Source organism: Xiphophorus couchianus, chromosome 11 (assembly GCF_001444195.1).
Source record: "Xiphophorus couchianus chromosome 11, X_couchianus-1.0, whole genome shotgun sequence".
NCBI lineage: Eukaryota > Metazoa > Chordata > Actinopteri > Cyprinodontiformes > Poeciliidae > Xiphophorus > Xiphophorus couchianus.
Window position 1 is genome coordinate 30,894,643 of NC_040238.1, and position 16,561 is coordinate 30,911,203.

The 16,561-nt window shown below is 38.3% G+C and overlaps 1 protein-coding gene across 2 annotated transcripts in view; it reads right to left on the reverse strand.

Moving 5' to 3' along the window:
* Positions 1-15,951, reverse strand: part of LOC114153795 (transcription factor COE1-like) — a 95,977-nt gene extending 80,026 nt beyond the window's left edge. For both annotated transcript variants that reach the window (XM_028032563.1, XM_028032562.1), the window contains exons 1-5: positions 15,824-15,951; positions 14,933-15,089; positions 14,234-14,297; positions 12,031-12,086; positions 2,524-2,597 (exon numbers count right to left, since the gene is read on the reverse strand). In XM_028032563.1, coding sequence (XP_027888364.1) covers positions 2,524-2,597; positions 12,031-12,086; positions 14,234-14,297; positions 14,933-15,089; positions 15,824-15,951 — 479 coding nt within the window. The remainder of the gene's footprint in view (positions 1-2,523; positions 2,598-12,030; positions 12,087-14,233; positions 14,298-14,932; positions 15,090-15,823) is intronic.
* Positions 15,952-16,561: the final 610 nt, after the last annotated feature.

Consider the following 16,561-nt stretch of genomic DNA (forward strand, 5'->3'; position numbering starts at 1 on the left):
CACACTTACTAAAGTCATTCTGTTTTAAAACTACAGCTGGCAAGCTAAGATTATTAACGAATAATCATTGCCTATTTCTAATTAAAGTCAAAGTGAAAATCAATGCAAATGTGTTAGAGATAACATTATATTTTCTGCAATAATCATAATGATTCATTTCAACAGCAGTAATAATTGTTGTTTTTTCTGTTCTAAACAAAAGTAGTTGGATCATATGATACATTTTCTTTAATACTTGTGTAAATATTAAATTACTGTGTTATTTTTAAACAATGTTTTTTCACTGTAAGAATCTCATAGCAACTTATACCTGGTCTTTAAAGCCTTTTGCCAGTGTTATCCCATTTTCTTTAAGGCCCTTTTGCCACAAGCATCCAACTTACTGATTCATTAGTTATGTAGCAGCAAGGACGCATGTTTTTCTTGATTTTTAGCATTAAGTTTTAATTAAAAATATTTTTAAGATTCCAAGTTCTGTGCCAAATCTTAAAGCAGTGATGTGGTACTTTGTGATGTGGCAGGTTGGGCTGAGAGCATGTGGCTAATAGCTGCCCCGTGATAAAAAGCCACACTGATTAATGGTCGCCCCAGGCTCTTTGTCTGAGCGCACATTCAGCGTTGTGTGGAGCTCCTGCTGCAGATTCAGCACAAGAGAAGTTGAGACAACAACCATAACTTTGACCTCAGTTGTTACTGAAGATGGGAGTGAATGTACAGTGAATAAATGTTTTTGTTTCTGGACTGTTGCTCCTTCAGAGAAAAGAGTTACACCTGCTAGCCTGCATGCACAAATGCATCTGGTGACATCACAAAAGGAGTAGACCAACCGAGTTGACTTATTTTGAGTATATACAACTGTAATATTTGTTTTGCTTTTCTTTATTCACATTTTATTTTACATTAAGTATCTTTTTAATGGTGTAGGCCCATATTTTGTATGGTTACAGTAAAATATTTGAGCTGGATTAAGAGCACTGCATGGATTTTAGGAAGATTTGGCAAAACTAAAACAAGGACTCCAAACACATTTACTGATGTGGCAAATATGAGCAGAAACCAATTAGACAGACAGGAGTATGAACAGATTTGGACCAGTTTCAGTTCTGAAAAACATGTTCATCATCACAGTTTGATTCAGTACGCCAGTATCCATGCTGGTCATCAGAATAAATTCTAACCCAAGTATGTTACTCAAATGCAATTTAAATACCTGAGAATATACGTTGAAATCTGTCAAAGTTATCTAATTTGCATAATATTTACCAGTGCCAGCTCAGTTCTTGACCCTCTTATCATGTCATCAACCCAAATACACAAAAAGCTGAATTATGTTTATTCAGAACACTTTTTAAAATCTTTGGATTTAATATAATCCAAGAAGTAATTTATATTTTACTATCCTGCTGTGTTTTTATCATCATTGTATTTTTTAATGAAAAAAGAATCTTTTAGAATATTAAAGAACTATAATAGGGCATGGTAGAGTAGTATTTTACACACTATAAATTCAGGTCCACAATTTATTCCAGACATGCTTAACAAAAATAACACATTGACAAATCTATTGTTTTTTAATGTTTGGGAATAACTTTTGAATTTCAATGGGTGTCTTTAATTAGGCTTTGCAGCTTAGCAGGTCAACAAATATTCAGCGATCTATAGAATAAAATATTAGTGTGCCTGATTTCACTGCTAAAGTCCCTGCTTGCGCATATAGATGAACCCCAATTTATATTGTTATAGTTAAAAATTGCTCAGTGACAAGGTCAGGGAACAGGAACAACTTAATTCATGGGCTAAATTAGAATTTTTATAACTGCGGTGTGCAGGCCTGTGCGTGCATATGCATGCTTCCTTTGTGTCTTTATGTGTGTGTGTTTGTGAGCAAGAGAGAAAGAGAGAGAGTGAGAGAGAGTCCCTGCTTATATTTTATAGTCAAGTTGTGGAAGGAGACCCATTTGTTAGCCATGTAGCAACAGAAGGGTTCAGATTGACTAATGAGTTTCTCTGTGTCCTAATTAACCAGGCATCATAAAGGCACATACACACCAACAAAACACTTGCGTTTCCACACACACACTTCTTTTTGTATAGTATAGGATGGTAAAATGCCTCTATAAATAGACCTCTTTCCTCTCAACCTACTTCTGCAGAAATTTATCTTAAACTATAATTAAAGCAACGACCATGCAAGCCCAAACTCTTGTTCTTTAACATAAATCTTTATGCATCTTGGAGAGAGGGCGTGTGTTTGGGGGGAGGGGGAGTGTGCGGGGGAAGGGGGGGGGGTGCGTGTGTGTGTGTGTGTGTGTGGGTGTGTGTGTGTGTGTGTGTGTGTGTGTGTGTGTGTGTGTGTGTAGAGGGGGTGGAGTCAGGGATGTAATGAGGGCCACAGAAAAATACAGGTACAAAATATGAGTGGTGAGAATTTCCTCAGATTTACAAAGTGAAGTAATGAGGAGCATGGGGAGCAGAGGAAACAAACTGTGAAATGCTGAAGAGAAGTAAGGACAGGTGTCTCACCTGCACATGATCTCATGTGTCAGCAGCACTCTGCACATCTCCGGGTTCTTGTCTTGGCCTTCATAAACAATCGGCTATAAAGAGAGATAAAAGACATAGAGAAATGTTATATTTTGTCTAACACCTTTAAACAGTGTTCACACAGCTTAAGCTTTTTCACATTTTGCTGCCTCACAGCAACTTTTATTCTTTTACAAGCAGATTATGTGGTAGACCACCACAAATTAGTGCATAATTTTGACACAAAAGAAGAATGTTACATGGTTTTCAACATTTTTTACTCATAGAAATCTGAAATGTGTCATGTGCCTAAATACAAATGATTACAACACTCAGCTTTGTGGAAAACAATAAAATCATGTATCATTTTCCTCCCACTTCACAATTATATACTATTGTTTGAAATCCCTTTAAAATGGATCACAATGTGTGGTTTTAGCCTATAACATATAGTAAGTAGTTCTGGGGTATGAATATTTTTTGCAATGCACTTAACATCATGTTAAGTGTTTTGGCTAAAAGCAGCATATATTTAGTCAGAAAAACTGTGAGAAAATTCCTTGACAAAATCTATAAAATGCCACATAATCATCCAGGCAGTGAAGCTCCACTGTCACTCAGACTTGCTGAGAGATGTCAGTCACTGTCTGTACCACTGTATGGATGCATAAAGATGTATTTGCATTTTTTCTTCCACACTGCACTCTAACAAACTGCAGGAAAGTGATGACAACATTTTGTGTGAGAACTGAATGTCAAACTGAGACAATTGAATTACCTCCAATGCAGGAATACACTCACACACCATCACATCACGATAAACCTGTGGGAACGCGTTGTTGGGTTAGCAGGTAAAGTTCCCACCTCACATGAGGAGCGCACTGTTGATCAGTCACGCCTTTGCACCCTCACACTCTCTGTGTCGACACGGGCCGTCTGTTACTCCCCCCACAACACACACACACACACACACTTGGTTTGTTTCAGAGTATCTGCACGAAAACAATCACATTATCTCAGCTGACATGCGGTGCAGGTGAGTTTTTACCTAAAATTAAGTTGTATTTTTTCATGATGCCCACACTTTCTGCTTCTGAAAATAAGTTCCAGCTGAGGCGTCAACTGCTTTCATTATGCAGTCTTCCAGCTTGTGTAAGGAAGCTCAGAATAAAGTCGTACACCACTAAGCTATCCATCAATCAGGAGGTACGCCCTGTCTATCTTTGGTCTATTCCAGTCCGTTTGATCTGTCATTCTGAACTGCAGCAAATCTCACCGAGTGACAAGCTCACTTTTCTCAGGAAGTAGAAGGGAACTTTCTCCGTCCTCTGCAATAATCTTCAACTCTGGTGCAGACTAGTTGCTGGCATCAAGCAGTCGTTAGTAAATTAAGTACCTGTGGCGAAAACTCACTTGTTCCAAACAACACAACTCTGCATGAGGCTACGCTCGAAAACATGTCAAACATGACATATCAAATGGTGGGTTAAAGATGATATGTAATAAGTAAATCAATCGATCAAGCAATCATTGAAATGATTATTTACATGCATAAATTCATGTATTTAAAAGTAAAAAAAAAATAAATGAATCATTTACCTATTTAATAAACAGACAAAAAACTACACAAAATATTAGAACATTAAGTACATACATAATGTATTTTAAAACAAATAATGTTCTAAAGTTAAAGATAAATACATACAAAAAAGCTACTTATTTAATAAACAAGAAACCTCATAAATGAATAAAATATTATTTTACCTGTTGAAGTAAATTAGATACACAAATGTATCCTAAAATAAATAAACAAATTTATGACAATAATTAACTCAATAAAGGTTACAACTCACTAACACTCATCCTCTCATCTCTCACCATCATATTACTAAAAAAGAAAGCATGTAAGCCATGTCAGCCTTTTCAAAATTTTTAACTTTTTCTTTATATTTAATAAAGTCAAAGTCAAAAGTTGCTGTTCTTTAGTTCTGCTTTAGGGACGTCTATTCAAAAACAATACTTTATCTAACCAGCAGCTTAATTTTGATCTGTTGTCTTTTCTAATCATTTCCATAAAACTGAGTCCTTTGGAGTAATTGATAATAATTTAGGTAGAGCTTTTTCCAAGAATGTTTAAAAGGGTCTGTGTTGTTTTACCCCAGAATGTCCTCCAGGAGCCGTCAGGCCTGTGTGTTTGTAGCGGGGGCCCAGCCTGCGTGCAGACTGCAGACAGAGCCCCTCATTTGTAGAAACTAGTCCCTTAAAGCCCCCAGAAGCTAGCTTGGATGGCTGCAGCATTAATGCAGAGCAGCCGAACGGTTTAGGAACCAACTCACTTTAGCCTAAAGCACGTCATACTAATAGCTGGCTGTCTCTGGGACCATTTGTATTTTCTGGAACTGGAGACCCCATATGCTTCAGGACCCAGAGTCTTTCTCAGTTATGATTTTCCATGCATGCACACCGTGATGAAAATGTATTGACACACAAACCCAGAGCCTGAGCAGGACTTGGTGGTCCAAGGCTCAGGGGATGTGCACACCCAGGCCATTCAAGCATGATGTGTAACATGAAACAAAAATAATATGAGCCTGAAGCACAACATGCAGACTCAGCCGATGCTGACGTTTCCACAGCGAGTCTCACTAGAACACAAAATAAAAAAATACCTTCAAAAAATATTTGAAATGACCTGAGGCCAAGCTGAAAGTTCCCGTTGACACATTGCTGAGGCTGATCCAGCAACCAAGACGTTGGAGTACATCATGTCAATCTACACTCTAAGTGCAAAGTACACTGCCTTGAAAAAGTATTCATGCCTGTTGAACTGTTTTATAACACATTTGGTCATGTTACAATTTCAGTGTATTGTATTGTAATTTAATGTGACAGACACATAATAGAAAATTTCTGCTATTAGTCATGAGCTCCAAAATCTAGCATTTGGCATAGATGCACAAGTCATGTAGGGAAGATGGCAAACTTTCGAAAGAAGGTGCTCTAGTCAGATGAGACCAAAATAAAATGTTCTGACCTAGATCCAAAACAAAACATTTCATGAACAACAATTAATGGTGGCAGCAGGAGCTGCAGAGATCCAAAGCTTAGGCAAGAGAATCTGCTGACAGAATCTGCTCTTCGTCAAACTAGCCTTCATGGAAAATTGGCAAAGGAGGTTTCATTTGTAATTTGCAATGTAGAAGACACAGCAAACATATAAACATTAAACTACAGGTAAAACTTTATATGGTTAAAAACCAGGGGTCACAAGTAACACATTGCATTTGCTCAGTTATATTTACTTTTTGAAAAAGCAAAAAAGTACATCTAGAAATAGTTTTATTATATTGTACTTTTTACTTTTAGTGGAATTTTATAATCATTATAAAAACATGTTTTAACCAAAAGTGAACTAGACAGAAAAACACATCTAAAGTCAGACTTCTCATTTAACAAGATAGAATAAATAGGATGTAATGTTACTAGAAATACTTTATCCTGTTCTGACATATATACACTACTTACTGTACATACTAGTTTTGTAAATTTTATGCTGTTTGTCTGATTATATCATTTTTAAATAGTAAATCAAATGCTATGATCAGTTATTCAATACTTGAGTAGGCTTTTTACTAAATATGGTCAATTCAGTCTCTTTATATTGATTGTGATTGACTGTTTTAAATTGTAACAGGATTTAAAAGGTATAAATACATTTTCAAGGCACTACATTACTTCCATAGCTGGCTTTGATGTGACACTGTGTAACCCCAAACTTTTTAAGACATTACGTTTGAAATAGGAATCCGGTTTAAATATGTGAGGCTCAAATGTGTGTTCATGGAGAGGAACAATTTCCCTTATTATCCTGGGGAAACTAAAGGGCAAATTGTACAAAACCAAGGTCTAAATTTTCCACTAAGTCTTTCTTCACACAAAAAAACAACCACATTAAAATATTTTACTTGTCATTTCTTTCTGAATCTCCTTAACAGATTTACTTCTGGTCAAGACTTTGTCACCTCTCGCTCCCACTGCTCTTCCCCTCCGATTCATTGGGTTTTTCCTTCTTCTCTTTCTCTCTACTTCACCAGGACTTTTTCACTGCATTTCAGCTGCTCGTCAGAAGTAGTTCTGCATATGTGGTTTTTAAACAGGGATCCATTAGGCAGGGAAACACACTTCTTCCTGTGTTATTGTCAGCATGATCCATAAGTCAGCGATCCAGCAGGGCCTGCAGTGACAGACGCTGTATTCTGGGGGACAAGGCGGTAATCAACGAGCACCATATGACGCTTTTAAACATGAAGAGGCCTGCCTGTCATCAATTTACAGCAATCTGTTCTCAATGTCAGCACTAATACACATAGCAGGTAGGCATCCAGAAAAAATAGTTTAATTTAAGTGCCAAGCATTAGAGTTGGCTTTACTCTTTTGGTATGTCAGGACTGAAAAACTCAAAGTGACTCACAAGTATTTTAATGAACAACAGCGCCAAGTAACATCTGAAAGCAAAAATCTCAAATTAAACCACAAACCTCAACAAGTTTTCTTGGAATTTTATAATGTACAGAACACAAACCTGTGCATAACTGGTAAAAGAAAGAAAAGGAAAAACTGTTTTGAACGTTAAATCTTTTTTCAGTCTGTTATACACGGATTTATCCCTGAACAAAATCTAATACAACCAACTGCCTGTCGAAATCAAGACATTTGTTGTAAACAGATTCCTCCTGGGTGTAATTTAATCACAGTATAAATACAGCTGCTCCGAAGGTTTGTTAGAGAACATAAGTGAACAAAAAGCTTCATGGAGACCAGGAAACACAGCAGACAAGTCCCGGGTAAAGCTTCCAGAAGTTTCAAACAGGGTTAGGTAACAAGAGATCATTTCAAGCTTCAACCATCTCACTGAGCGTTGTGCAAATCAAATCAAGCTCATTCAGGTCGGATGGCGAATGTCTGTAAATATAAATATTCATCTCTTGGACTCTGATTATTTTAACACAAGAATTTTTATCTAAATTTTGTGTTTTGCAAGTTTTGTGTGATCTGACCAGGTAATAAAACTTCTTTTGACTTTCTTTGAACATTATCTTCTTTCTGACTCTCTCTCTCAACCAGGTTTGGAGATTGAACACATAATCATCATCGTGTCAAGAGGTTCTTCATTTTACATAAAAGCTGGACATATATACTGAGATACTTTTAACGTTGTTTAGTTGCACTGGTTGATCTCGGGAGTATCAGAGTAAAAGTGGCTGAATACAAATGCACACCACACCTTTCAGATTTTTATTTACAAAAATTTGTGAAAATTGGTTATTAGTTTTCTTTCATTTCACAACTATCTGTTACTTTCTCTGTAAAAAGTTGAACAGTTCAGGGGGTATGAATACTTTTTGCAAGTCTCTGTAAGCTTTTACCATAGTAGCATCTCGATGCATAGCAGCCTCTTTCTATGATTAAGTGTCATCTTTCACTCAGGCTCTCCTCTTTTACGCCATCTGAAACGACGTCCCAAAGGTTCACTCTCCAATTCAAAGTAAGTAATATTTCCAGCACTTGCCCTCAGCATTTAAATCCCTACTGATCTATGCCGTTCATTCAGCGCTGCAGGGAGCCTATTATGCCTCGTTGCAACTGTTTCCCTCTTATCCTTGCTCATCTCTGGCTATTTCTAGACTTTAATGCTGTTTAAAATATGCAAGAGGTATGCTACTACTGTAGCCATGTCTAGACCACAGAGATTAACAGGTCCTCTCTGAAAAGCTATCACAACAGACAGTGGGATGGAGGCGTTGGACCTGTGATGCTTATCTCAGAAATGAGGCTGGACTTTGCTTTCCTTTCTCATTACAATTATTAGTGTCTGCATTGTCTCTAATATCTAAATTTCTGTGTAACACTTTATTTTCCACTTTCATGCTGCTATACAGCATAGAAAGTGAAAAATAAAGTGGTATATGAATTTAGTACAGTTAAAAGGATCCATATGAATGCAGACTGTAAAATTATTTTAGGTCACTGTTGTCTAAACTGACTGGTATTGGAAATTTTTATTCTTGGGGTTTTAACTTTAGTTTAGTTCAGTAAATTAATTTTGTTAATGCTAATTGAAATGATAAGTAATCCAGGAGATTTAAGCAGAAGTGTCCAAATCAAATCCAAACTGAACTGACTTTTCTGCTTCAAAAGTTTAAAACAATCAAATTTCACTTGTTTCCTCTTGCATTGTGAAAATCCAGATAAAAAGTGTGAAAAAAGAATCTGTACACAATTGTGACAAGCGAGGCGACGTTTTGCCTTTAATGTTACCTCAGTGAGAAGATCAACACACATCAGTACCACTGTTGGCTTCATTTTTCTCTGCTTGGCAGGACAACAGTGCTGAGGAACAACTGTGTGTGTGGCTAGAAAGACAGCAGCCATGACATCACTAAGCAACTAAGCCAACCACACGGCTGTTTTGGTTCCACCACCTGTTATCGTCCTATTCATCTAATGCTGGGAATTTAACGAACCCAAACAGAGAGACGCACACGAACGACTGAAACAATACACTGACTCCTGTTCACTGTGAACAGCCAAAACTTACTTCAAATAAATCCACAGCTCACCCATTAAAAAGAATAACTTCCTTTAACAAGTTTCTCAGGCCCACAGCATGACACATCCTAAATCTTACTTGAAAGTGGACAGAAGGTGCTCTTCCATATACTTTGTTGCATAATCACACATTTGTTTCAGAACATTCATTCAGTGAGAAAACTAAATCCGACATAACAAAACAATTGGTTTTAAAAACTAACTGGCTGCTTTGAAATAAATTTAAACATTATTTAATTTATATTTAAATTTCAAGCTTACCAGAGTTTCTAGGAACTTCACTCAAAGTAAGTAACATTTTCTTGCTTACTTAATGCAATGGCTACTTAGACTTAACGTAGCGATATAGCCATTACATTTTGGCTACGTCCACACTGCAGGCCTTAATGCTGAATCCCGATTTTTTTGTTTTTTTTGGCACGGTCGTTCATCCTCCCAAATATATGCGACTTGTATGTGAAACGCAAACAAGCTAAAAGTGTCCCGCATGCGAAGTAGAGGGCGCAATAGCGTCACACACCGAGAGAGCGTGCTCAATGTTTTGTCATAAAACGAAGAAGAAATGCTCAGTGTTTGCGGAAGTAAACGTAGATGCTAATAGTGGAGCGTATCTTACGGTTTTGAAGTTGATGTCCGACCCGAGCCAGCACATTAACAACTTAATCCTCATTACAGTCCGCCATGGTTGTTGTTTTTCTTCCCGCTTGCGCGCATTAGGACGCAGAATAGTGACGCTTGTCAAGGATCAGTGACGTTCAGGGACGAATGGAATAAATGCAACCTGGCCATTAAGACTCAGGGCACATTTGAAAAGATCAGATACGTATCAGATTTTGAACCACATATGTAAGTATCCTGGGTCGAAGAAATTCGATCTGTGTTGTTCAGACTGTTGTGAAAAACTCAGACACAGATCGCATTAAGGCAAAAAAGGAAAAAATAATCATTTGGGTCACTTAAGGCCGCAATGTGAACTCAGTCAGACACTCCATTTTCTTTATACACAGTGAGAGGTTAAACGAGGTTAAAAAAAACTTTAAAAACTTACAGTTCCATTAAATTGCAGCAACAAGTGGTCTCTTTACACCAAGTCTCAATAAGCATAATTAATGTCCAAACTGGCTGTTTTGGGAACCATCCCAGTAAAAAGCCATTTGTGTCCTACCATCACAAATGAAAAATATGTGATGTTTATCAAAACTCTACTGGGATTTTATCTGGATTTTACCAATCTTAAATGTTTTTTTTTAAGATTGTCAAAAATGTTTAAGATTGATAGGCATCACTACATGTGGGATGGATATGTGGATAAGCACCTCAAAACCACTGTTCCGTTCTGATGGAGGATTTGTAATATGCTTTTAAAAAACCCTAATTTTTCTCTTCCACTTTCATAGAAATAGTTTTGTGTGAGCTCTTAAAGTGGTTCAAACTGCTGGGTCACCCTTCAGAAGGGGGTTCCTCCATGGTACGGGCAGGCAAGTCTAAGAAATGTGCTTCCTTCATCCTGCTTAATCTTCCCCCTCCACTAACACCAATTAGCCACAGGAGACGCTACCAAGGACCAAAAACATCAGCAACACCTTCACCACATGAAGGCAGTGATAATTCTACAAAGGTGGAGATAATTGAGATAATCTAATCTCGATGACTCCTCAGGGCCTCAGTTTTCTAGGCACACCTACATTATATAACATTTCTTGAGGTGGTACTTTTTATGAAACCTGCACATTCTTTGTATTTATTAATAGTTTTTAGCAAATCACTATAGGTGGCACTGAAGCACAATTTTAACAAATACAATAAAAAGTACTGTCTTGTATAGGGAGTGCGGTATAAATCCAGAGAGAAGAGAAGACCCCAGGCAGGGATTCAAACCCAGGACTTGCTTGCTGCAAGGCAAAATTGCTACTAGCAGTTCCAACATGTAGTCCCAAAATCTAACTCCTTAGAAGCAAAATATTTTTTTAAAAATGTAGACAAGACTTTTAAGCAGCACGGTACTCTATGATGTATTGCAATGTTGAATTAGTTGAAAACTATTTCTTTCTCTCTAATTCGAAGCACTGATATCCATTGTTCTTACATGTTTACACGTTGCTGACCATGTGTTTGTGTGGGAGGAGGGTCCCACTGTGTGTAACTGGTGATCACCCCACAGAGATTGAGGTTGAGGTAAAGCGTGTTATTGTTGAAGCCGTGTGGTCCTGCAGGCCTTCCAGTCTCACACACATACATACACACACACAGTACGCAGTGCAATGTGGCAGCAGTAATGTGAGACTCTGTCAGAGCCTGGAGCCACATTAACGAGTATTCAGTGCATGGCATTGGCTCTTGGCTCCCCACACAACTAACGGAAAACTCTCACTTTCAGCTTCACCAAAAACAATGCGTGAGTTGAACTATTTAAATAATATAATTTAAGTAATTTGAGACATTTTGAACTTTATCTGCAAAATGTCTTTTCTAACTCATTAATGTACACATAAACAAAAACATTAAGCACAAATTGAATCCGATCAGACGATGCTTGCCACCAGGTAGACCAAATCCCAGAGGTGCCGTTACATCTTCCCACTTCCCACTGTGAGCAGCAGACTCCCGCTCCTGTTCCTCAACACCCGCTCGCTGCCTCTTTGCTCTAATCACAGCGAGAGAAGCACAGACAAAGAAAAAAATGCCTGGAGCCATGCAGCGTGTGTGTGCGTGTGTGTGTGCCACCATCTCCCACATTCACACTGTGGAAACACCCACCCGTTGAATCTCGCACACACAAACGCTCATCGTTCTGTGTGTGCAGCTACAATGCATGAGGGCGGAGGATCTGTGGAGCGGCTTAATGTCAGCGAAGTAACAGGAGAGGTGACAGACTGCTGGGAGTGCGAGGGTGTTTACCTGTTTAGTCATGGAGTCTATAAGTCGGACGTAGAAGTCCTGCTCTGTTCTGATGCCTGCCAGGAAGCAGAGGAAGAGAGAGAACATAGATCAGAAAGTTTACAGCGATTTTAAATAAAAGCATGTCCATTAGATAAATATTAAAATCAAATAAATAGCAACAGAAATGTTTTTTCTGCAACATTTTGTTTCATCTACAAGTAGTTGTAACACAGTGTGTAAATTATTATGTATTTTCTCCCTCAAAAGGAACTAAGCTGCAACAATGAACTACGAATAACCTTGTTTCATTACAAAACATCTGTCTCCATTAAAACATATAGATGTTATGGCACCTTAAAATTTAACCAAACATTTACTGAAACTAAAATTTTAGAAAAATTAAAAGTTTGGGGTTTTTTTTTTTGAGGAAAAAAAAATTCAGAGGAGAAAAAAGTCCTATTTAGAACTTAAAAAAAAAAATTCAGTAGTTACCGGTGTGTTTCATTAGTTTCTAAAGACCGATCTTCCCAGTCGAACAGCTCTTAGTTCCACATGGTCAGAGCATTTAAAGAGGGAGACTTTGACTATTCACATTTGGATAAAGTCTAGATCATCCAAAGTCATGGATGTGCTCTCAGGTCAGTCATGATATTTTTGATTAGATTTAGGTTTGAGCCAAGCCAGAACATGCTCTTGGTTATTAGTGAATCATTTCTGTTCTGATTAGCATATGCATTTTAGATCATTATCCTGCTGCAAAACCAGAAGATGTCCCATTCCTCTTTTTTTTTGAAAATGTTCTGGTATTTCAAAGATTTTGTGTACTCTAACAGGATTCCCAGGGTTTTTGAAAAAAGGGGCTCACAGCATCACAAATCCTCCATCATATCTAATAATGGATATCAGATGCTGTTTAACTGTTTATCCTTTTTTTTCAAGTCACACAAACTTGGAATGTTTGTGTGTTGCTGAAAAGCTCAGTCTTATTCCCATCTAATAATCAGTCAGCTCACTTTAAAGTTCCTTTAGCAAACTCTACATTTGTGATGGTAGGACAGCATGCCTCCAAAACCATCTGTTGGCATCTAACCAGCAGCTAATGGTTGCTATGGAGACTCATTGGCCCCAAGACGCCACTTTTTGCTGCAAATCTCTAACAGAGAGCTTTGGAGATTTTTTTTCTATCCTCCTTGTGAAACTACATGGTGGTAATATTATGATGGACCTCTGTCAGGTCATATCTGCTCCAGGTAAGCAACTTATGAATCACCGATTAGTAGTTTGATAGATTAAAAAATAAGATAAAGTAAACAGACAAAGCAATATTTAAAAGCTCTTTGTACAGCACATCAGTTGCTTTCTATGTCATTAAACTACACTTTAAACTGTATCGTCACTATTAAAATACAATTTATTAAAATAAAATTCATTCTTTTTACAAATCTTCCAGTGCTTCTGTTGTATATATTTTATTATGCAAGTTACCATTAATTGTGCCACTGGTGCATTTAGTAAAAACAATTTCTTCTCAACACAACATTATTTTCCCCCTTGAAAGGATGTACTCAAATTATGGTTTGGATTATTATTTTTACTTTATCTTGTTATATGTGTGAGAATATCAGATCAGTTAATAAAATTAGCAGTAAATGTTTTTGAGGTCCTTTCAAAAGGATTCCAGCTAAACGGAGACTCAGTCAGACTAGTTTGGTTCAGCTCTCAACTTCCAACATTTTGGCCCATAAATCTTCACATCAATCTGCCGTAAATGCATAAAAAAATATAAAACAATGAACGACGGAGAGAGTAAATTAGCAGACAACTACTTCTTAACATCTGATCCCAAGCTGTCAACAAGTGCAGGCCTCACATTGTAGCCGTGCTTTTTTTTTTTTTACAGTGTAAAATAGTCCTACTGGAACTCAAACACGACTCCAAACTGGAAAGCCTAATTTAGGGACAGTGACAGTGATAAAGCCACAAAGCTGCTCCAAATCGCTCGCAACAGCTGCACTGAAATTTGACTAATAGGTCTCATGAAACTCCTGAAACTCTCCTGAGTCTGTGTGACAGAAACAAGCTGTGGCCGCCTGATGCTCCTCTGCAACGTTTCCTCCCGGAATGTGGAAACAGTTTAAAACGACGCCTGTGTGCACATTTGATAACGGCAGGCTATGATGCTGATCTGCTCTAACTGATCGAAAATAATGCGACCACTCACCGTTACTGTAGAGAAGCTGAAGTCGGTAATGAATCCCGTTATTGGTCTTCTCCCCGCTCGACTCCTTAAACACACACACAACAAACTCCAAGTGGTTACTGAGATTTATTTTTAAAAAAGGAAAGCTTTGCGCACGTAGGAAAGACCAGACTGAGGGAGTTCAGCCATATATATTAAATAACAGAGTGAATTATGTTCACTGTTGATGTATTAAAGGAGCGCAGCCTTGTAATTTGGCTCACAGTGTTATTGTGGATTTTTAATTCCTCTGTAATTACCGGTTCTGTTTGGAGGGGGGGCAATAAATCCGACACTTGGTTCGCCCGCTGCATTGCGATGGCATAATTGATGAGGTGCTCGCTGCGCTCTTGTTTATATAAAACAAGTGGTTATGTTCAACAGAACCATAAATTAAAAATAATTTAAAACGAACACTGAGTTGGAAATTTAATGGAAACATGCAAGAATATTTTTGTTGTTGTTGTTTTTTACAACGTTTATTTCGGCCTTTTTCAAAATCAAATTCAGATTATTATCGTTGTTAATAATAATAATAATAATAATAATAACAATAATAATTATAATAACAATAATAATAATAATAATCCTTAAATTCTTAAACTGAAATAAATCAGGCCTATGGTAAATTAAATCATGTTTCATTTGATGCGACAGATTTCCACGAGTGCTGCCACTCACCTTCTCTTTCTCGATGAAGTCTACGAAGTTGGTCCTCTCGATCTCCACCGGCTGGCCCTGTCGGTCGTACAGAGCCAGGACGAAGTGGAAGAAGTTGGACTTCCGCAGGTTGGAGGGCGGCTGCTTCTCAAAGTGAGCCCGGGCCAGACCCACTCCACTGCGGACACACAGGCAAGACAGAGGCGGGCGTTTTGTTTCGTTTGGTTGTTTTCCTTTTTAATGGCTAAAAAGATTACTGTGCAAAAGAAAAGAATAAATGCAAAAGAAAAAAAGAAGACAAAAATAATAGTAATAAATAAGAAACACCGAAAAATGCTCCAAAGCAGCTGTTGTGCGTTTTAAAAAAAAAAATATTGCCTAATTACTCACAATAGGCAATATGAGACATAAAGACTGGTCTCATAGGAGTATGGGTATTATAATAAATAAATAAGTAAATAAAAATTATATATATATATATATATATATATATATATATATATATATATATATATATATATATATATATATATATATATATAATGTGGTCATTAGACTGACTTAAAAGAGCAGTCTTGTCATTTCTCAACCTTTATAATATTTATGATTATGTTGTATATGTATCCTGGTTCCATGAGGCTTTTACGCTCACTGGACATGAACTAGAAGTGCGTAAAAATCAACATTAGCACGTGTTGCCGCTGAGGGTTTAGAAAAGTGAGCCTGTGCTGTAGCCTAACGTCAAGCTGGATAAGTGTCTTCATCCCCAAAAGTCTCTCCGCTGTCTATAAATCCAGCAGCCTCTCTTCGGAGACTATCGTCACGGAGAAAGCACGCGTGGTTTCCATCTCTCCGGAGCCTGTCCTCGGACCGAGGCGTGGAAGCGCCCTCCTTCAGCGGGGCAGAGCTCACCTTTGAGCGGCCGTGTTGGCGTCCAGCACGCCGCCTCCCTGCATCCAGCTCCGGACGTTCATGCCTCCCAGCGGCTCTTCCTTCAGACCGCTGCCGCTTCTCTGGATGCTCTCCTGGATCCCGAACATGAACAAAACCTCCGAAAGCCCGGTGCTTATCCACCACAGCTGCGCACTTGTTCTGCAGTGGATCCGTCACTCGGACAACGTGGGTGCGCTCCCGGCTGCTCTTTATTCCCTTTGCCTCCTGTTCTGAGCAGGGATTTGGAAACTAAAGCTGAGCGCAAATCTTACAAGAATACTGAGATCCAACTTGTCCCAACATTTATAAAGAGGTATTAAATCGCTTCAAAGAATGACGGGGACCGGATTGACCCGAAAGAAGTCAATCCAGGCTCGCAGAGATCCACAGTTAGAGCTGTCAGGGAGGAAGAAAAGGAGATCAGATGTCATCATTGTCTGACACTTCTTTCTTCATCTTTCAGTCTCTTCTTTCCTATCTGCCTGCAGCTCTGCGGTCCGCGGGACGTGCCGTGGCGTGGGTGATGTCCGGATCAGGGCTTACTCCTGCGCTCTCGCAACTCCTCACTAGCTCTGAGGAAATCGCTCTGTGACTCTTCCCAAAGGACCCCTCTCTCTGAGAACCAAACAAGGGGGGCGCTTCTACCGCCCCAGGAGAGAGAGAGAGAGAGAGAGAGAGAGGTGGGAGTGGAATAGAAAGGGAAGGGAATACCAGAGG